At 40.7% G+C, this 18,698-nt stretch overlaps 1 protein-coding gene across 5 annotated transcripts; it reads left to right on the forward strand.

Annotated features, from left to right (window-relative positions):
• The first annotated feature begins 2,845 nt into the window (after positions 1 to 2,845).
• On the forward strand, positions 2,846 to 18,659 carry trmt1 (tRNA methyltransferase 1). 5 transcript variants are annotated; one of them, XM_061770690.1, is made up of 16 exons: positions 2,846 to 3,012; positions 3,639 to 3,944; positions 4,837 to 5,026; positions 6,186 to 6,373; positions 7,696 to 7,811; positions 7,889 to 8,001; positions 9,688 to 9,836; positions 11,131 to 11,214; positions 11,287 to 11,356; positions 12,007 to 12,141; positions 12,216 to 12,301; positions 13,373 to 13,481; positions 14,324 to 14,400; positions 14,469 to 14,588; positions 16,550 to 16,664; positions 18,192 to 18,659. In XM_061770690.1, the coding sequence occupies exons 1-16, from the start codon at positions 3,005 to 3,007 to the stop codon at positions 18,264 to 18,266; spliced, it is 1,941 nt and encodes a 646-aa protein (XP_061626674.1). In that variant the 5' UTR covers positions 2,846 to 3,004; the 3' UTR covers positions 18,267 to 18,659. The 5 variants fall into 5 exon arrangements, with proteins under 5 accessions (XP_061626674.1, XP_061626675.1, XP_061626677.1 ...); XM_061770691.1 differs by having other exon boundaries at positions 2,964 to 3,241; XM_061770693.1 differs by having other exon boundaries at positions 2,964 to 3,159.
• The last annotated feature ends 39 nt before the right edge of the window (positions 18,660 to 18,698 follow it).

The following is an 18,698-nucleotide window of genomic DNA, read 5'->3' on the forward strand; positions in this document are numbered from 1 at the left end:
GCTGGGCAACACAGACTTTCAAGTCCCTCCAAAGATTTTCTATGGGGTTGAGATCTGGAGACTGGCTAGGACACTCCAGAACCTTGAAATGCTTCTTATGAAGCCACTCTTTCGTTACTTGGGCGGTGTGTTTGGGATCATTGTCATGCTGAAAGACCCAACCACGATCAATCTTCAATGCCCTTGCTGATGGAAGGAGGTTTTCACTCAAAATCTCACAATACATGGCTCCATTCCTTCTTTCCTTTACACGGATCAGTCATCCTGGTCCCTTTGCAGAAAAACAGCCCCAAAGCATGACGTTTCTACCCCCATGCTTCACAGTAGGTATGGTGTTCTTTGGATGCAACTCAGCATTCTTTTGCCTACAAACATGACAAGTTGAGTTTTTACCAAAAAGTTCTATTTTGGTTTCATTTGACCATATGACATTCTCCCAATCCTCTTCTGGATCATCCAAATGCTCTCTAGCAAACTTCAGACGGGCCTGGACATGTACTATCTTAAACAGGGGGACACGTCTGGCCCTGCAGGATTTGAGTCTCTGGCGGGGTAGTGTGTTACTGATGATAGCCTTTGTTACTTTGGTCCCAGCTCTTTGCAGGTCATTCACTAGGTCCCCCGTGTGGTTCTGGGATTTTTGCTCAGCGTTCTTGTCATCATTTTGACCCCACGAGGTGAGAGCTTGCGTGGAGCCCCAGATCGAGGGAGACTATCAGTGGTCTTGTATGTCTTCCATTTTCTAATAATTGCTCCCACAGTTGATTTCTTCACACTAAGCTGCTTACCTATTGCAGATTCAGTCTTCCCAGCCTGGTGCAGATCTACAATTTTGTTTCTGGTGTCCCTTGACAGCTCTTTGGTCTTGGCCATAGTGGAGTTTGGAGTGTGACTGTTTGAGGTTGTGGACATGTGTTTTTTATACTGATGAGTTCAAACAGGTGCCATTAATACAGGTAACAAGTGGAGGACAGAGGAGCTTCTTAAAGAAGAAGTTACAGGTCTGTGAGAGCCAGAAATCTTGCTTGTTTGTAGTTGACCAAATACTTATTTTCCACCATAATTTGCTCATAAATTCTTTAAAAATCAGACAATGTGATTTTCTGGATTTCCCCCCCCCCCTCATTTTGTCTCTCACAAGTGAGGTATACCTATGATGAAAATTACAGGCCTCTCTCATCTTTTTAAGTGGGAGAACTTGCACAATTGGTGGCTGACTAAATACGTTTTTTGCCCCACTGTACAGCTGAAATGTACTTAACAAATATAGTGTACTGATTTTAAAAAAAAGTTTTTTTTCCCACGTGAGTCAGGTGTTGTCTTCAGGGATAGTCTGAAATCACATTATTGCACTCACATCTGAGCGATTCTTCCAAATTTCCTTAAATGTTAGATCCATCTAATTAGTAAGTCAGGTTTTTCCTTCATGGGTAGTCTGAAATCACAGGTTCTCTCTCATGTTGACGGAGTGATTGTTCCAAAATGTCCTTAAATGTTACCACAATCTAATTGAGTCAGGTGTTGCCCTCAGGCATAGTTTGAAATTACAATTTTTCCTGATAATTGACAGATGATCTATCTCTGGTATTGTGTCAGGTGTTGCCTTCATAGACAGTCTAAAATGACATTTTCACGCATCACATGATACATCTGATTGTTCCAATTTCCAAATGTGCTAAATGTTACGTCCATCTAATTAAGGCAGGTGTTGCCTTCGAATAGCCTATCACATTTGTCTTCTTGCAACTGAGTGATTATTCCTAATGTCTTTAAATGTTACATTACCTATCCTATCTACAACAAATTATTTTTCCTCCTTATTTCAGGGGCTGCCTGAAATCACAGTTGAGTGATTGTTCCAAATGTCTTACAATGTTACATCTATTTGGTTAAGTCACATGTTGCCTGCATGGAGTGTCTGAACTTATACTTTTTCCCCTCAAAATTTAGTGATTGTTTACAAACGTCCTTAAATGTTTACAAACGCCCTTAAATGTTCTGTTGTCTGTCTAGCAAGTCAGGTGTTGTCTCCTAACCTTAACTCATCCTTAACTGCCTTAACCCCAACCCTAGTCCTAAACCTAATGGGATGGAAATCTCGTTACATCTGCATAGCCTACCTTTCCCACGATGCAGGAGCCAATCACGTTGAAGAGGCGCGGGTTTTCCCGAGAAATTTTAATTTGTTTCGTCTTCTGTAAAAGTGTTTCTGTTTTTGTTAATGTGTTTTCTGAAACGTAAAAGTGATTCAGTTTTTGTTCATTTGTTTCCTGAAATGTTAAAGTGTTTCGTTTTTTGTCCATTTGTTTTCTGAAATGTTAAAGTGTTTCTGTTTTGCTAATTTGTATTCTGAAATGTAAAAGTGTTTCACAATTTCTTATATTGTTTTGCACTTCCAGGGCACCGTAGTCTCCTTAATATTAAAATATCCATCGACATATCTATCAAGCTTGGTGTTGCCTCATAAATCTATCTATCTATCTATCTATCTATCTATCTATCTATCTATCTATCTATCTATCTATCTATCTATCGCTGAACCTCTCTCCCTCTCTATTGTCTGTCAGGTGTTGCCTTCAGGTACAGTCTGAAAGGACAAGTTGTCTTTCATGACTAAGTGATTGTTATTCTAGCTGTCCTTAAATATTGTATTATCTAAGGTGCTCATCTTTGAATTACTATTGTTTCCCCCCTTCCACCTCCAATTCAGTCTAGGTTTATTCCAACTAATCACTGTCTGTGTTTAGTTGTTTACCATCATGGATTTTGCAGAGATGAAAAAAAGATTATTCAAGGGAGCGGGTTGATGTGTTTTCAAGGCTCTTCGCATGGAAAGTAGGCCGGGTGTGAGGAAGAGGAGAGCGAAGGGGGTTGTCCTCATGTTACACCGTTACCCCTGCGTTACCCTGACGTTCGGATCCAGAATCAGGATGTGCTTCGCTTTTTTTCTTATTGCTGGCACGCGGGATTCCGTAGGCCGGCCTACCAACATGGCGGCCCCTGTATGCTAACGTGAGCGTGACTGTTTCTGCTACTACGAGGCAAAACAGCTTTATTAAAAAGGAACAAAACAAAAAAATCACCGACGGAGTTCTAAGTAACAACCAAGGTGTCACCGGGAGGAGAGACACTTATTCGAGTGAGATTTATTCGGCGACGGTAACCAGCTAATGTTGTGGCGGGGACATTTTGTCGATATTACGATAACATGTTGACAGGATAGCCCGGTGCCAAGAAACAGGTGATGCGGTCAGAATTGTGACATTTAGAGTAAACCACCAAAACCTCTCTAGTACTGCAATTTGTTAGCGTTAGAAATGTTGCTCGGAATGTTTGGGACCATTTGCCTTCCGCTGGATGTTTTTTAAGAAAGTTACAGTGTGATGTTTTCATTGACATTTGACAAAGCAAAAAAATATATCTTTCAACATTTTACTTTTTTCTTGCAACCTTTTGATATAGGCCTAATAATTTTCTTACTACAATATAAGGCAGCCCATTCAGAAATGTTCAGCAGGCCATAAATGGTCCCTGGTTTGGACTTTGGACATTCCTGCAGTAAATCAAGCTTTTCTGCATTTACTGTACCTACCTAGTAATGTTTGATTGGTATTACTGTATTTTTTTTATACCCTCAGGTGTTGCATCCCTATGATAGTGCGGGCTGCTCGTCTCTTCCAACTTATCATCACCCCTCGCCTGCTCCCGCCCCCTGCAGCACTTCGGTGGTGTGCTGGCAGCTCCATGGAACCCCTGAAAACAGCTATTCAGGATCCTGACTTTACCGTCGCCAAGCCAGCGGTGGTTGAGAAGCAGGAGGAGTCTCCTCCCGTTGGGCTCCTGCCTGGAGAGACAGTGGTGAGGGAGGGGAAGGCAGCCATCTTGTTCCCCAATGCCAACGAGGTGTTTTACAACCCTGTCCAGGAGTTTAATCGCGATTTAACGTAAGTACGAGTGGTATTTAAAGAGCATATGTCCATTTTGTGTGGCGTTTACCAGCTCATTACAGGACTAACATAGCACCCCTTCTTGAAGAATGTATTGCGATCAGGAAAAACAAAATTGTGGCTTGTGAAAATGCAGAGTGGCTCATAACTCTAGTAACCCATCCATCCATTTTCTGAGCCGCTTATCCTCACAAGGGTCACGGGAGTGCTGGATGCAGCTACCATCGGGCAGGAGGCGGGGTACACCCTGAACTGGTTGCCAGCCAATCGCAGGGCACATGGAAACAAACAACCATTCACACTCACATTCACACCTACGGGCAATTTAGAGTCTTCAATCAACCTACCATGCATGTTTTTGGGATGTGGAAGGAAACCGGAGTGCCCGGAGAATACCCACGCAAGCACGGGGAGAACATGCAAACTCCATACATCCCCGGTCCTCAGAACTGTGAGGCAGATGCTCTAACCAGTCGGCCACCATATACCATATCATATTTGTATAAATAAATGATACACATGTATTTAACTTTTGTCCGAAGACACCATCCATAAAGAAAACAAAATTTTAGCAAGTTCGAGTTCAAACTATCATGTCTTCAGCCTGTAGTTATGCGTTATCACAGCAAACAGAAAATCTCCTAACCTGTTTTCCGGGTTTGGTCATGTGACGTTCTGCACATAGCTAACATGTATGTTTTTGTAAAACATAAATAGATAAATATCAACTGTAATTTCGTCTTTAATTTAACATACATTTAGTTGTCAACCAACTAATAATGACTGTTTTTATAAAATTCATATCCAATTTTGTCTTCAATGAAAATTAATGTACGTTTTTTTTTTTGTTGTAAAAATCAAAGACATTTCATCTTCATTGCTTCTCCAGATGTGCGGTGATCACAGAGTTTTCCAGAGAAGTGCTGGCTCAGCGCGGTGTGAAGGTTCTGGTGCCCGGTGAAAAGGAGCGAGTGGTGGTGTCACTGTCAGATGACCCCAGCGAGGCTGACACGCAGGACGGGAAGACCAACATTGAGGAGACGGCCATTGTCACGGCAACGGTGGGCCAGAAATGCGAGGTAACTACAGTGAACCACCACTAATGGAACCAAGACCTGCCGCAAAAAGTGGGCACCTCCAGTAACAATGATTATAATTTCCGATATTAATTGTTAAATTCCATGATTGTATGTATGACTTGCTTATAACCAAAGTAATGGCTTCACTTGTGTAGTTGGGACTCAACCTGACTTACTTGATTTTTGCCAGAACAACTTGGGAGTTGGGACTTGCTTGAAAGTTTAAATTTGGGGGGTGGCATTGGGTCCGTGCGGCCTCCTCTAGGTGGCCGGTTTTTGGCGCGCCTCGGTGTGGCCGGTGGACCGCCCTGGGTCCCTCTGTATGGGACGTGTCCCGTCCACCAGGCTGCTCTCGGGTGGACTCATGAGCCCGACCCCGCCTCTCGATTGAGTGGGTGGGTTCCTCAGGCCCGCGCTGCAGGCACAGCAATTGCAGGACGCTCATTGTGCATGCGAAACAGTGTCAATTCACTTGCAAGTCTCCGCAGAGACATACCCCTGGGACTTTTTTGCTGGGTGTGGGCCCACTGACTCATTGTGACAAATAAGTTATGACACCTTTCTTGCGTAACCCCATCATTCACACTCTGGTCCTGTAGACGTTTATAATTTACATAGCCCCTCCCACCACACTTGTTGTACAGCCGGGTTCACGGCCCTTGTCCTGCATGCTTCCCCTCCTGCCCTTGGCCTGTCCTTCCCTCACAGGGTGTAGTACTACTGCCCCATACAAGACTCATATCTAATGTGTCATTGTTCTAGGCATATAATGAGTTACTTTCGTCATCTTGTTTACAGCTCATGCTTTGTCTTTTGTCTTATTTTCCTATATTTAGTTATCTTTTCAATCGCTCCCCTTTTTTTTGTCACTCCCCTCTAAAAACCGTGTTCTGTTTGACTCATCGACTGTGATTCTCAAATGTCCATCAAAATGCAAAGAAACCACAGCTGCAGGTTCAAAAGTCAACTGTGACACAATATAACTGTTCCGTCATAAAAGGGATACAGATCCTCCTTTCTGCTTGACATAACAGCCGAACAGGACCAAAAAACAACAACCAAAAAAACACTTGAGACTTACTTATGACTTGTGCACATATGTGATATAGTCCCGCCTTATGTTGACTGGATGTGGATTTCTGCCATTTTGGGTTTCCAGCGTGGGCTTCGCGTGCTTGAGGGTTTGGCGGCATCTGGTCTGCGCTCGGTGCGTTTCGCACTAGAAGTGCCGGGCCTTCGGAGCGTCACCGCCAACGACTTCTCCCACAAAGCCGCTGTCCTCATCGCCAGGAACGCCGAGTACAACAAGGTGGGCGAGCTTCTCCAAGCCAGCTGCAAGGACGCCAGGTAGGATCACCTGTTACATGCTCGGCCATCTTTGTTACGCCACCAGCAGCCATTTTATTGGTCAGTTTCTTGAACTTTATAAGGATGATTGTGCATTTGGACTAAGGAACTGGAGTGATACCTCCATGTAGGAGTTACCCCACTTAGGAGTTTTTCCGAGACACAAGTCATCGCATCGCTTGGCAGATTTAAGGTGAAAAAATGTATATATATTTGTTTTGTGAGCAAAAATTTGACTAACCAGCACTTGATGGTACCAGTGAAAGTCCCAACAAGCAGCAGTTTGAACAATTCTTCAAAAAGTGAAGTGCTTGCTTTGAGCTGCTTTATGCTACAGCCAGTTGAAGTTTACTGACAACTAAACTTAAAACAAAGAGAAGTACACGTTATGTATTTAATATAACCCACAATAAGTTTGTCTTACACAAGTCTGCTACCTTAATGCTAACAAACAATGCAAAACAAATGTAGCATCGATGTTGTGGTAGTTATCAACCTTTAACCAAGTTATAGTTGAACACCAACGGGAGCAACACATGCAGAAGGAGCATACAACAATACTCACAGGCAATATAGCCTTTATCCTCGGCGAAAATCTATATATGGTATGCCTGTATCAAAGATGTACAAAGGAAAGTCTGGACACTGAACTCACCACACTGCTCCACATTGTTTAAATCCGTGTCAGATGGTTTATGGACATCATGTTGTCCCTATTTCCAGCATTGCCATGCGTCATCCTTGGACAAAGTTGAAAAAAAATGGATTAAAATCCATCCATCCATCCATCCATCCATTTTCTGAGCCGCTTCTCCCCACTAGGGTCGCGGGCGTGCTGGAGCCTATCCCAGCTATCATCGGGCAGGTGGCGGGGTACACCCTGAACTGGTTGCCAGCCAATCGCAGGGCACATACAAACAAACAACCATTCGCACTCACATTCACACCTACGGGCAATTTAGAGTCTCCAATTAATGCATGTTTTTGGGATGTGGGAGGAAACCGGAGTGCCCGGAGAAAACCCACGCAGGCACGGGGAGAGCATGCAAACTCCACACAGGCGGGGCCGGGGATTGAACCCTGGTCCTCAGAACTGTGAGGCTGACGCTTTAACCAGTCGTCCCCGTGCCGCCCGATTAAAATCGTAAATGATAAATTTGTGAAAAATATATGATATTGTATTGTAGGGCCATATCGCCCAGCCCTACCTTAATTTATCTCTGGCATTTCGTCTTGATGATGTGTTCACTCACCTTTCACACACAATTTCTGATGGAACTAGCATTTCGAGTTACTTTTATTATTTTATCATTTGAATGCAGCATGCTTATGTATGAGATGCGAGGGAGGAACGATCGCTACGACGTCATCGATCTCGATCCCTACGGCAGCCCAGCTTCATTTCTGGACGCCGCAGTACAGTCTGTCAGCGAGGGAGGTAGGGATAGTTTTTTTATTTGAACTCAAAACCAATACTAAACAAACAATCGATAATCAAATCTTTTTGTCTCGCAGGCCTGTTATGCATCACGTGCACAGACATGGCGGTGTTAGCGGGGAACAGCGGCGAGACATGCTACAGCAAATATGGCTCCGTTTCTATCAAAGCCAAATATTGTCACGAGCTGGTGAGTGTCAATCAAAAAGTGAGTTTTGTGTTCTAACGGCAGGCTTTTAAGAACACTGTATATAACCTGTCAAAAAGAACTGTGATTATAGAACAATGAAAACCAGCCCTGCACTGAACTGAACGTCCACCGTAAAGAAAAAAACAATCAAAATGTGATTATTTTACAGCATGACTGAACTTTTTTTCCAAGTGATTCTTACCTAAAATGCATTTTCAATTATATTTTTTTATCTTGTAGTGTTATTTTTTAAAAAGTTTTTTTTTCAATTTTTTTTAGCCTTAAATGTATTGTCCTTATTTTTTTTTTTTTAAAAAAGATTTAAATTAGTTTAACTCTGTAATTATTCATTTTTATCTTGCAGTGTCATTTTTTTTAGACTTTTCGCAAACTAGGCTTTACACGATCAGGATTTTTGGGGCTGATCACCGATCAGCGAGTTTAAAAAAAAACGATAAACGATCACCGATCCAATCACAAGATGGGCCAATGTGTATTTACTTGTTCATTTACTGTATATACTTGTGTACTGTATACTGAGGATCTTCAACAAAAGTATTCTCTATTCAAGTCATGTATTCTAATCAATCAGGTCAAACCAACATTACAACATGACAGAAATAATGGGTGCTAACTTACTGTAATTAAATAACTTTATTGTAATTAAATTACCTAACACACACCGAAACTTTAGACCAGGATTCGACAGAACGCTGGCATGTTTACATACAACAGTCAGTGCTAGCACTAGCTTGCTAGGCTACATAACGTTTTGTTGCCTGCTTGCGAGCCGTTCATATTAAAAATATGTGAACACACATCAAGCAATCCGTGAAATAAAGTCCTCTCCTGAGCACCGGTGACCACCAGCACGTTTTCCCCCCATTTTGTTCTTATAATACACACGACGCGATCCATTGTTGTTGTCGTCGCCATGATAACGAGTGTATCCGGTCGCTTTTCAGTTGAGTCCAGTGATCGTAAAAGACGGGATGCAGTGGTATCGGAATACAAGGTTTTATTGGAGTAGTTTGACCTAGTGCAATCGTGAAGGACCAAATTTGTCTTGTAGTCTGATCCAGGCATTCAGTGTTGTCTGTCCCACACCGCCGATTATTTTTTATTTTTTTTTAAATAACTTTATTGGCGGTCAGATATTTACAGTACTATGTCAAAAGACACGACAAGGCTACAAAATAAACAAGCTTCTGGATTCAAATATACTGGACATGATGGCGATGCGGAGTCAATGTCTTTTTGTGGACCGATCGGATTGGCGAATTATGACATTAAAGCTGATCAGGATAAAATGCTAACAGGATCAGGAGAAAACCCACGCAGGCACGGGGAGAACATGCAAACTCCACACAGGCGGGGCCGGGGATTGAACTCGGGTCCTCAGAACTGTGAGGCTGACGCTCTAACCAGTCGCCCACCGTGCCGCCCGTTTGTGTAATTTATTATTAAAGTATTTCTGATTGAATCTTTTTTAATCCATAGTATTTTTTCATCAGTTCAGTTTTATTTATTGTTTTAACTTTTTTCCACAAACATATATTTTCGCTTAGAATGCATTTTGTGTAGTTTTTGAAAATATCATTTTCATCATATTTTTATATCTTGCTATGTGATTAAAAAGATTCAGCATAATTTTTTAGCCTCAAATAAACTTTGTCTTCTCCGCAGGCTCTGCGCATCATCCTCCACAGTTTGGACCAGCGGGCCAACGTGTACCAACGATACGTTCAGCCGCTGCTGTCTGTGAGCGTGGACTTTTACATTCGGGTATTTGTGCGCGTCTTCACAGGACAGGCCACTGTCAAGAACTCAGCCAGGCACGTATGTTTTTGGCCTGTTACATAATCACGTGAGGGTATACTGAAAAAAAACTACAGGTCTGTTTAGCCCTCGCCAGTGCCATTAATACGAGGTTTGAGTTGATGTGGTTTGCTGCAGCTTTTGTAACATCAGTAACGTCCCTTGAAGGCCAGAGTCACCGAAAATGACTCAGACCAAAACATCGGTCAAATTTGGAGTCTGTTAAAAAGAAAATATGGGGGTTAATTTAATTGTTTTTTTTTTAAGAGAGAAATGTCGATTTTTCAGTTTAACAGGTACATTTAGGCATTTTCAAGCCAGAAATTGCATGTTTTTGGCCTATTACATCATCATGTGCGGGTATACTGAGACAATAATTACAGATCTGGAAAGCCATTGTGAATACCTTTTAAAATGAGGTATGACTGTGATTGTTGGAAAAGGTAAACCTTCATAACTTCCACTGTAAGTCGCCGAAGTCACTAAAAACTACCCTAACTTTGATCTACAAAATGGCTGCAAAATTTCAGGTCAATTAAAAAGTGGCTTACGTTTGGCCTTGATAAAATACTAAATTACTTGTATCGAGAAGTGTTTTTGTTTTGCTTTGTCAGTTTGAATAGGAAATGAGATCTTCTCAAGCAAAAAATAAAACACATTTTTGCTTTATTACATTATAATATAAAGGTATATTTGCAAAATAATTACAGATCTGGAAAGCCCTAGCCAATGCCATTAATATGAGGTGTGGCTTGACATAGTATGTTGCAAATGTTGTACTTAAGTAACTTCCCGAAGGCCGAAGTCACCAAAACTATATATATATATATATATATAAACATATATAAACACATATACAGATACACACACATATACATGCATGCGCCCAAAAACCTGTATGGAGTGTTTTTTTTTTTTAGGTGAGTTTTAATAGAATATATAGACATTTTCAAGCAAATTTTGGGCATATTACATCAACGTGAGGGTTTACTGACAAAATAATTACAGATATGGAAAGAACTCATCAGTGCCGTTAATGAGGTGAGACTTGATGCAGTTTATTTCAATTATTTAACTTCCGTCAGGAAAAAGCAAAAAAATGCCATCTTAAATGGCCAGTGGCGCTGTGTATGAGGCTTTAAAAATAGCAGTAGACAGCAGAGGGGGCTCTACTTTTCACAACCTTGAAGCATCTTCCAAGGCCTTGCCCCTTCCTCTCCTCAATGGCCAAACACTGCCACTGTTGAAAGTGAAACAAAGGAAAATGTATTGTGAAAATCAGGAAGCTGAAATTGAACTGTTCTGTTGCAGCAAACAGGCTCTGATCTACAACTGCGTTGGCTGCGGGTCGTTCCACTTGCAGAGGATGGGCAGGAGGACCAACAATGGGAAACAGTGAGACGTCAAGCAACTTTGGACTTGAGCTTCCTGTTTTTCCCATGACTGACTGTGATTTATCGATTCCAGTACAAAGTACTCTGCAGCCACTGGACCACCGGTGGGACCAGCATGTGAGCACTGTGGACAGAGACATCAGGTGAGGTTTAAAAAAATTACAAAAATAAATACATTTTATATAAAACAACACATACTTGAGCGGTGAATTTTAAAAAAAAATTTAGCCTTATCGTACTCTTCAGTCTTCCAGATTGCTTAATTTATCAATCCATCCATTTTCTGCACCGCTTCATCCTCACAAGGGCCGCGGGTATGCTGGAGGTATGCTCCAGCTATCTGCGGGCAAGAGGCGGGGTACACCCTGAACTGGTCGGCAGCCAATCGCAGGGCACTGCTTAATTTATTTTAAAATAAAAAATCTCTGTGGGGCCCGGGGATCAATGTTGTTGTTGTTTTTTTTTTGTCACCTTTTTCATGCCTTTGGTGTTTGCATGTCTGATATATACATACTTTTTACTTTTCTAAATGTCGAGTTAATTTGATTAAATTGTTAGATTATTATTATTATTTTTTTAGCCTAAAATGTGTTTTGTGTAGTTAAAATAAAATTAATTTAATGAAATTAATTTTAATCATGTTTTCTTATCTTGCAGTCTGATAAAGTAATTATTAATATCAATAATAATAATGTTTTATTTCTAATTATTTTTATTGAAATATTTAATGTTCATACTCTCATAGTGGATCATCGTGTGTGTGTGTGTGTGTCTGTGTGTGTCGTCTTCGCAGCTGGGCGGTCCGATCTGGGCAGAACCCATCCATGACCAAGGTTTTGTCCAGAAGGTTCTGACCGCCATTTCTGGCAACCCATCTCGCTTTGGGACGTCCAAGCGTATCGAGGGGATACTGAGCATGGTGACTGAGGTAACCTTTATATTTTGACACGTTATCCCAACTTCCTGTTAGTGTGACGCCATGTTGTCATTTATGGTGTGCAGGAGCTGGAGGACACGCCCCTTTACTATACAGTTGACAGTCTGAGCAGCACCATCCACTGCAATACACCACCTCTGCTACAGTTTAGGTACACGTGCACCAATACTTGGGTTACATATGTGATGGTGTGTCTATCTGTGATGTTTCTATGTAAAGTAGCATTATGTGAATATGAAAAAAATACCTTATGAAATTTCTTGAGGGGAAGAAAAGTCAAAGTTTAGTTTAAGGTTTGTAAATGAAGTTTCAACACAGGTTGAGGGTTTCAAATTAGGTTGAGGGTTTCAAGCAAGGGTGGAATTTTCAAATGGGATTTTCAACCCTGGATTAGGGTTTCAAATTAGAATTCAAAGCCTGGTTTAAAGTTTCAACCTTGGGCTAAATTTTCAAACACAATTTTAGGATTTCAAAATGGCATTTCCAACCAGGGTGAAGGTTTTTAATTAGAATATGGATTAGGCTTTCAAGTTATGGTTTGAGATTACAATTCTAAACCGCTGTTAAATTTCAAGACAAGTTTCTGGTTTAAAACAAGGGTTAGAGTTTCAAGCCAAGGTTAGGGTATGAAGCCAAATTAGGTTTTCAAATAAGTATAGAGTTTCAAATGTTGGGATTTCAAATGAGGGTTTCAACCTGGGTTACGGTTTGACATAAGGATTACGGTTTTTCAAGAAAGGAGTTTGAAGCTTGGGTTAGGGTGTGAAGCCTGGGTTAAGGTTTCAAGCCACCTTTAGGCCTTTACACAAGTATTTGTATTTCAAGATAGGATTAGGGTGTCAAGTTAGGGTTTCAAGACAGAGATGAGGTTTCAAGCATTGGGGTTTGAATTCAGGGTTAGCGTTTCAGTGTTGTGTCAGTGTTTCAAACAAGGGTTAGGTTTTCAAGTTTGTTCCAAAGTAGGGTTTCAAGGCAGGTTGAGGGTTTCAAACAAGGGTTAGTGTCATGTTTCTGTGGTCACCTGTTGCTCGGCAAAATTTGTGGGGCGCAATCATTGGTGAGCATGCCCAATCAAAATATCAACATCAGCATGATCATCATGATTAAGTGTATTTATTAGCATTCCCTATTAATTATGTGACATATTCTGGAAGCAAAGTGCCATCTGGTAGGGCCCACAGTGTCGGGCTGCCTCATTAACAGAAAGTTGACATGTGTTCAGGTCTGCTCTGCTGCACGCCGGTCACAGAGTTTCCCTCTCACACGCCTGCAAAAACGCCATCAAGACGGACGCGCCGCCTGCCGCCATCTGGGACATCATGCGTTGCTGGGTAACCTGCATTTATTGTGCCAAGGCGCATATTTGATATAAAAATCTCACAGCACACCATCAAAAGATTTCTCCCAAAAAGTATATATAGTGGAACCTCTGTTTTTGTGATTAATCCGTTCCAGAAAATTTGACTCAAACCAAATCGTAGGGAAACCAAAGCAATATTTCCCATTGGAAATCATGAAAATCCAATTAACCCGTTTCAGACACCCAAAAATATTAGCAAAAAATACATTTTATAGGAAGTAAATATAGTTTTACATACAGAAAACAGTTTGAAATGAATATATATATATATATATATATATATACACAAAGTAGTAAATTAAGATTTAACATCGGGTTTACCTTCAGCACTTCGAACTTTCTCTCGTAGTGTGTAAAAGGGTTCAATAGACAGCAAGGTGTATTCCACAATATAGGGGTTGATTAACAACTCCCAGCAATAACAAGCCTCCCCGTTTGCTCGGCAAGTTGAGGCAACATCGGCGTAACGTATCCTGTCTGTCAAAAGTCAGGCCTACAAAATAAATGCCAGTATAATACCAGATTCACCACACTTTCTTTGATACCACGGTCATGGTATTTAGCAGTTGTACTCAAACTACAGTATATTGTGCTTGTTAATTGAGTGTGACTGCTAAATAAGCCACCATGTGGCTAAATGTGTGTTGCAACTGTTATTATACTACACGCTATTATTTTCAACGTCTTACTTTTGTCAGGCTGTTGTGTCTATTTTGCGTGAGTGTTGCCTAGCAGACTGGGAGGGTTATTTCCTAGACTTTTTAATAAAAGCTTGCATTGTGGAATACGTGATAACTTGCGTCCCGTCTGCAGGAGAAGAGCAACCCGGTGAAACGGGAGAAACTCTCGGAGATGACGCCTGCCTTCAAAATTCTGTCCACTGAGCCCAGGTTAGATGCCACTCTCTGGATGCTATTTGCTCTGTCAGTCATTTTGTTCACTGTGTTTTTATTTCTAGCTTTGAAGCATGTTTCACCGTGCGCGACGACGCCAACCCTCAGTCCCGTCAGCGGCACCTGACCCGCTTCCAGGAGAACCCGCAGGCCTTCTGGGGACCCAAAGCCCGAGCAAAAACTGGGTAATCAGACAGTGTTTGGAATCAGTCTCTATCCACTATTCTGTGTCCTATATAGTGAGTTTGCCATTTTGTAGTGCTGTTCGAATGTGTAGTGACTGTAGGTATCCCCTATAGTGCCCTCAATGTATCCCACAATGCGTCTTGAATAGTAGTGAACAACAGATGGTCACTAGAAAATCAATATATCCCATGATGCATTGCACCCATACAGAAAAAATATTTTCTGTTTCAAGGGTATTGTTTAGATTTTTGGCATGAGACAAATTTGAGTTGAGACGTAAAAATGCCTTTAATTATACTGTAAATAGAGGAACACATCGCAACAGGGATAGTCATAAAGTGCTTCGTTTGTAGGAATTTTGTAAAATACACTCAGCTCAAAACAATGTTATTGCCAGTGGTGGTTTTAGGGGTGGGCATTAGTGGGGGCAGTGCCCCTGTAACACTGTACCTGTACCCCCCTGTCCACCCCCTCCATTAAGTTACAATGCAGTACTGTACTAAGATTTTGGTTACATTGTGCCAGTGTACCGAGTGCATCACATGCTGACTTGAAATACTTAGTCCTTGGTCAGGCTTCAGAATACAATGAAAGAATGTACTGAATACAATAAAAAAAATGCAATTAATTAATACAATTAATAAATACCAGTAATAAATAAATGCTATCAAGCAATTTAAGCAATATATATATATATATATATATATATATATATATATATATATATATATATATATATATATATATATAGTAAAACTGTTCTAGAACCACCACTGGTTATTGTAATTTATTTTTTTGTTTAACATTTATTACGGCAGGTCCACCAGCTAACATTGATCCAGTACTTTGTAATTATACGACAGCACTGGCGTGATTGACACTTCAGTGGTGTTCTAATAAAAAAAAAATGTATATCACTGATGAGTGAGCTTTATACCTATACAGTCAGGACTGAGCCCTACCGTGAATAGCAAAAATCTGCAAGTAATTGCCACAAGATGGCACAAAGCATTACTTTCTAAATTAAGCTCCTCAACTCATTTCAACACAAAATAACTTGTGACCAGACTTCCAACTTTTCGAGATACGAGCCTTCGCTCTTTTTTTTTTGTGTTTTTGCTTTGACTTGTGAGCAAACATTTGAGATACAAGCGCTAGATGCTGGCAACGAACGCAACTCCGTTTACAACAAGGAGCAGTTTGGCACACAGTGAAATGTTAAAAAATGAGCATTCGAGCTGTTTATTGCCACCCCCAGGTGAAGTTTACCATCAGACTAAAAATAAAACAAGGAGAATTGCACCTTGTGTGTTTAAACCAACCACATAATTTTGCCTTGGGAAATTCTTAGCTTAATGCTAACACATTTTGTAAAAAGCCACAGATGGGCTAACGAAAAGCCTCTATGTCTCGCTGTTAAAATGCTTTAAGTGACTCATATTTGAAAAACAGTGCAACAACACATGTAGACAGACAATATAATAATCCTCACAGTTATATATTCTTTATCCTCTGGGGGGAAAAAATAAAAAAAACTAATATACCTGCAGCATACCGAGTCACTCAGTTGTGAAACTCTGCTTCGTTTGTGTCTGTTTGACTGAAGGAGCATAAGGGAACGGGACTGGAGCAGATCATTGGCATTTCCATTCATTTCAATTTGAAAAGATGCTTTGAGAGTTACAAGCGTGGTCATGGAACAAATTATACTTTTAAGTCAAGGCACCACTATAGTTGCTTGGCAACAAGATGGCACCAAAGCCATACTTTTATTGTTTTAGCCTGAGCACAAGTACAGGAAATAGATTAATCTTTTATCGAATAACGGACGATAGGTTCCCCAACAAAAAATAAGCGACTAGGGAGTTAATGAATGAATGCCGACACAGTCTTAAGACTTGTTCTTCATCCTTGAAATACATTTCCTCATCCTCTGCCTCTTCGTCTTTGCGCCCCTCAGTGGCGGTATCGCCGACAACCTTCAGCAGAGACGCATGAAGAACCAGAACAAGCGCAAGAACCAGATCACAGACTCGACTCAGCTCAAGAGCTTCCCCTGCAAAAAGTTCAAACAGGTCGGTTCTCCTGTGTACAAAATTGATTTGCCTGTGCCTTTCAAAGAGAACCCAGACCAGAGGGATGTTTACACAATGACTTGACATGACATGCCCATGTAGGAAATGGAGTGACAGTAATTCCTAGATCTTCGTAAGTTGATTTAATTTTAAGTGCAATACTATATTTTCCAGTTCCAAAAATGTGTAGTTTTGTGCCTTTAAATTCAATCACCGTGATCAGTTATGTACACATGTAGATGTTATACTGAAGCAAAATTGTTTTAGTAAATCTGAGGTTGTTTTGTTAAATCATCCCAAAAAAAGAAGACAAATATTTTCCCAATGCACTTTTGTAGCTTTGCATTAATACAAAGGGAAAAACCTTATTCCTATGATACATCATATGCTGTGATTTTACTTGATCCGGCGTGCTTGACATCAAATTAAGCTGTATGTGGCCCCTCAGCTACAATGAGTTTGACACCCTTGTGCTTTTATGAAGGCCCCTCTGACACAGCATTTTCTTGGCATCAGAAATGTGTTTGCGGAATTCCATGTTAGATGTGTGAAGAGTAGGGCTGAATAAATTAATCAAATCATTTGAATACAAAAAAGGTTGATGCAAAAGCTCTGCCTCAAATCTTCGCAGTGATAATTTTTCGACATGGATTAATGTTACTGCGAACGCAAGCACCACTCTGTGTAGTGTAGAAATAAATTGGCGAGAGTAAAGAGTATGTAAAATACAGAATTCAGAATGTTTGGGATTATTTAACACCCAAAAAAAAATGTCTACTGCCAAGCAAAACTGGCTCACACAACAGCATGGCTACGATCGCTGACACAAGGTAAACATAGTTAGCTAATTTAATGGAGCCTACCACCGCTAGTTAGAACGTATTGTATGAATAAATATAGACAGAGCCTCAGCCACTTTTAATTTATCAAATGAAACGCACATTACAGTACATTCATATACTAGCTGCTCAGCCACAACTTCCACCTAGGCAGTCAACACACAGACTGGATATTGTTTAGCCATTTAGCAGCTCGCCGCTAACCTGGGCCAACGAGGGCCAGCTACACACTCGTTCACTGACGCACACGTCACTCACCAGGCCAGGCTACGCTTTTAAAGCCACATGATACTACCAATTTCAAAGTCACAGATACTACAATGTAGAAGTGGACAAAATTAATAGCTGCACCTCACATGCATGTTTTTAAATAATGCAAAATCAATTTTCATCTGGTTACTGGATTAGTCTCTCGGCTAATTGGTCAAATACACTATTCTAAAAATGCTCGAAAGCTGCAGCCATTGTGAAAAGGCTTTCACACAGTTGCGGTCATATTGCGAAGTTCTATGTGAAAGGCACAGGTGAATAACTGCTGCGTCTACTTCAATATTGGGACTCGATCAAAGACTTTTAGCTTTAACGGCTATGTTTAGTGCCTTTAAACAGACCCTTTTAAGCCTTTAATTCTATTGGTTGACACCCAATTTTAGCAAGGTTGCCATTGAACATTTCTCTTTTGTTCCAGGGCACTTGCACACACGGCGACAAATGCTCGTACTCGCACGAACCCGAGTACACCACTGAGGAGAAAATGGAATGACTTGGACGTTTTTTTTTTAAGTTATTGTAAAGGGGCGGGAAAGTCAGCTGAGTTTCAAAATCAGAAAAGCTTTTTTTTTTTTTTTTTTTAAAAGCTATTTTTTGGCGGTGGGGGGACAACTCTATTTTAATGGCCCAATAAAGCCTGATTTATAATTTGAAATTATTTCATATCGTGGTAATTTATTGGAAATGCAGTACACACTCATGGCACACTTCATTAGGTACCATTCTGCAATAAAATGGAAAAATTCTGCCTTTACTAAAATAATATTGCTCAGTTTGCATTCACATACAGAGGTACTGATTTAACAATGGTGGTTATTGATTTTTTTTTAAACCTTGTTTGATTATAATTTCATTGGAAGAATAAAGGTTGCATGTTTGGTTCTCATTTGATTGTGCAGGTGTTCCTAATGGTGTCCAGTGAGTA

The sequence above is a fragment of the Phyllopteryx taeniolatus genome, chromosome 4 (assembly GCF_024500385.1).
Source record: "Phyllopteryx taeniolatus isolate TA_2022b chromosome 4, UOR_Ptae_1.2, whole genome shotgun sequence".
Lineage (NCBI taxonomy): Eukaryota > Metazoa > Chordata > Actinopteri > Syngnathiformes > Syngnathidae > Phyllopteryx > Phyllopteryx taeniolatus.

Excerpts from the sequence above, each read along its gene's own strand:
- trmt1 (XM_061770690.1), top strand. Across the intron at positions 3,945-4,836 it reads GAGTTTAATCGCGATTTAAC|ATGTGCGGTGATCACAGAGT; the intron begins GTAAGTACGAGT and ends TTGCTTCTCCAG. Across the intron at positions 11,357-12,006 it reads ACTGTGGACAGAGACATCAG|CTGGGCGGTCCGATCTGGGC; the intron begins GTGAGGTTTAAA and ends TCGTCTTCGCAG.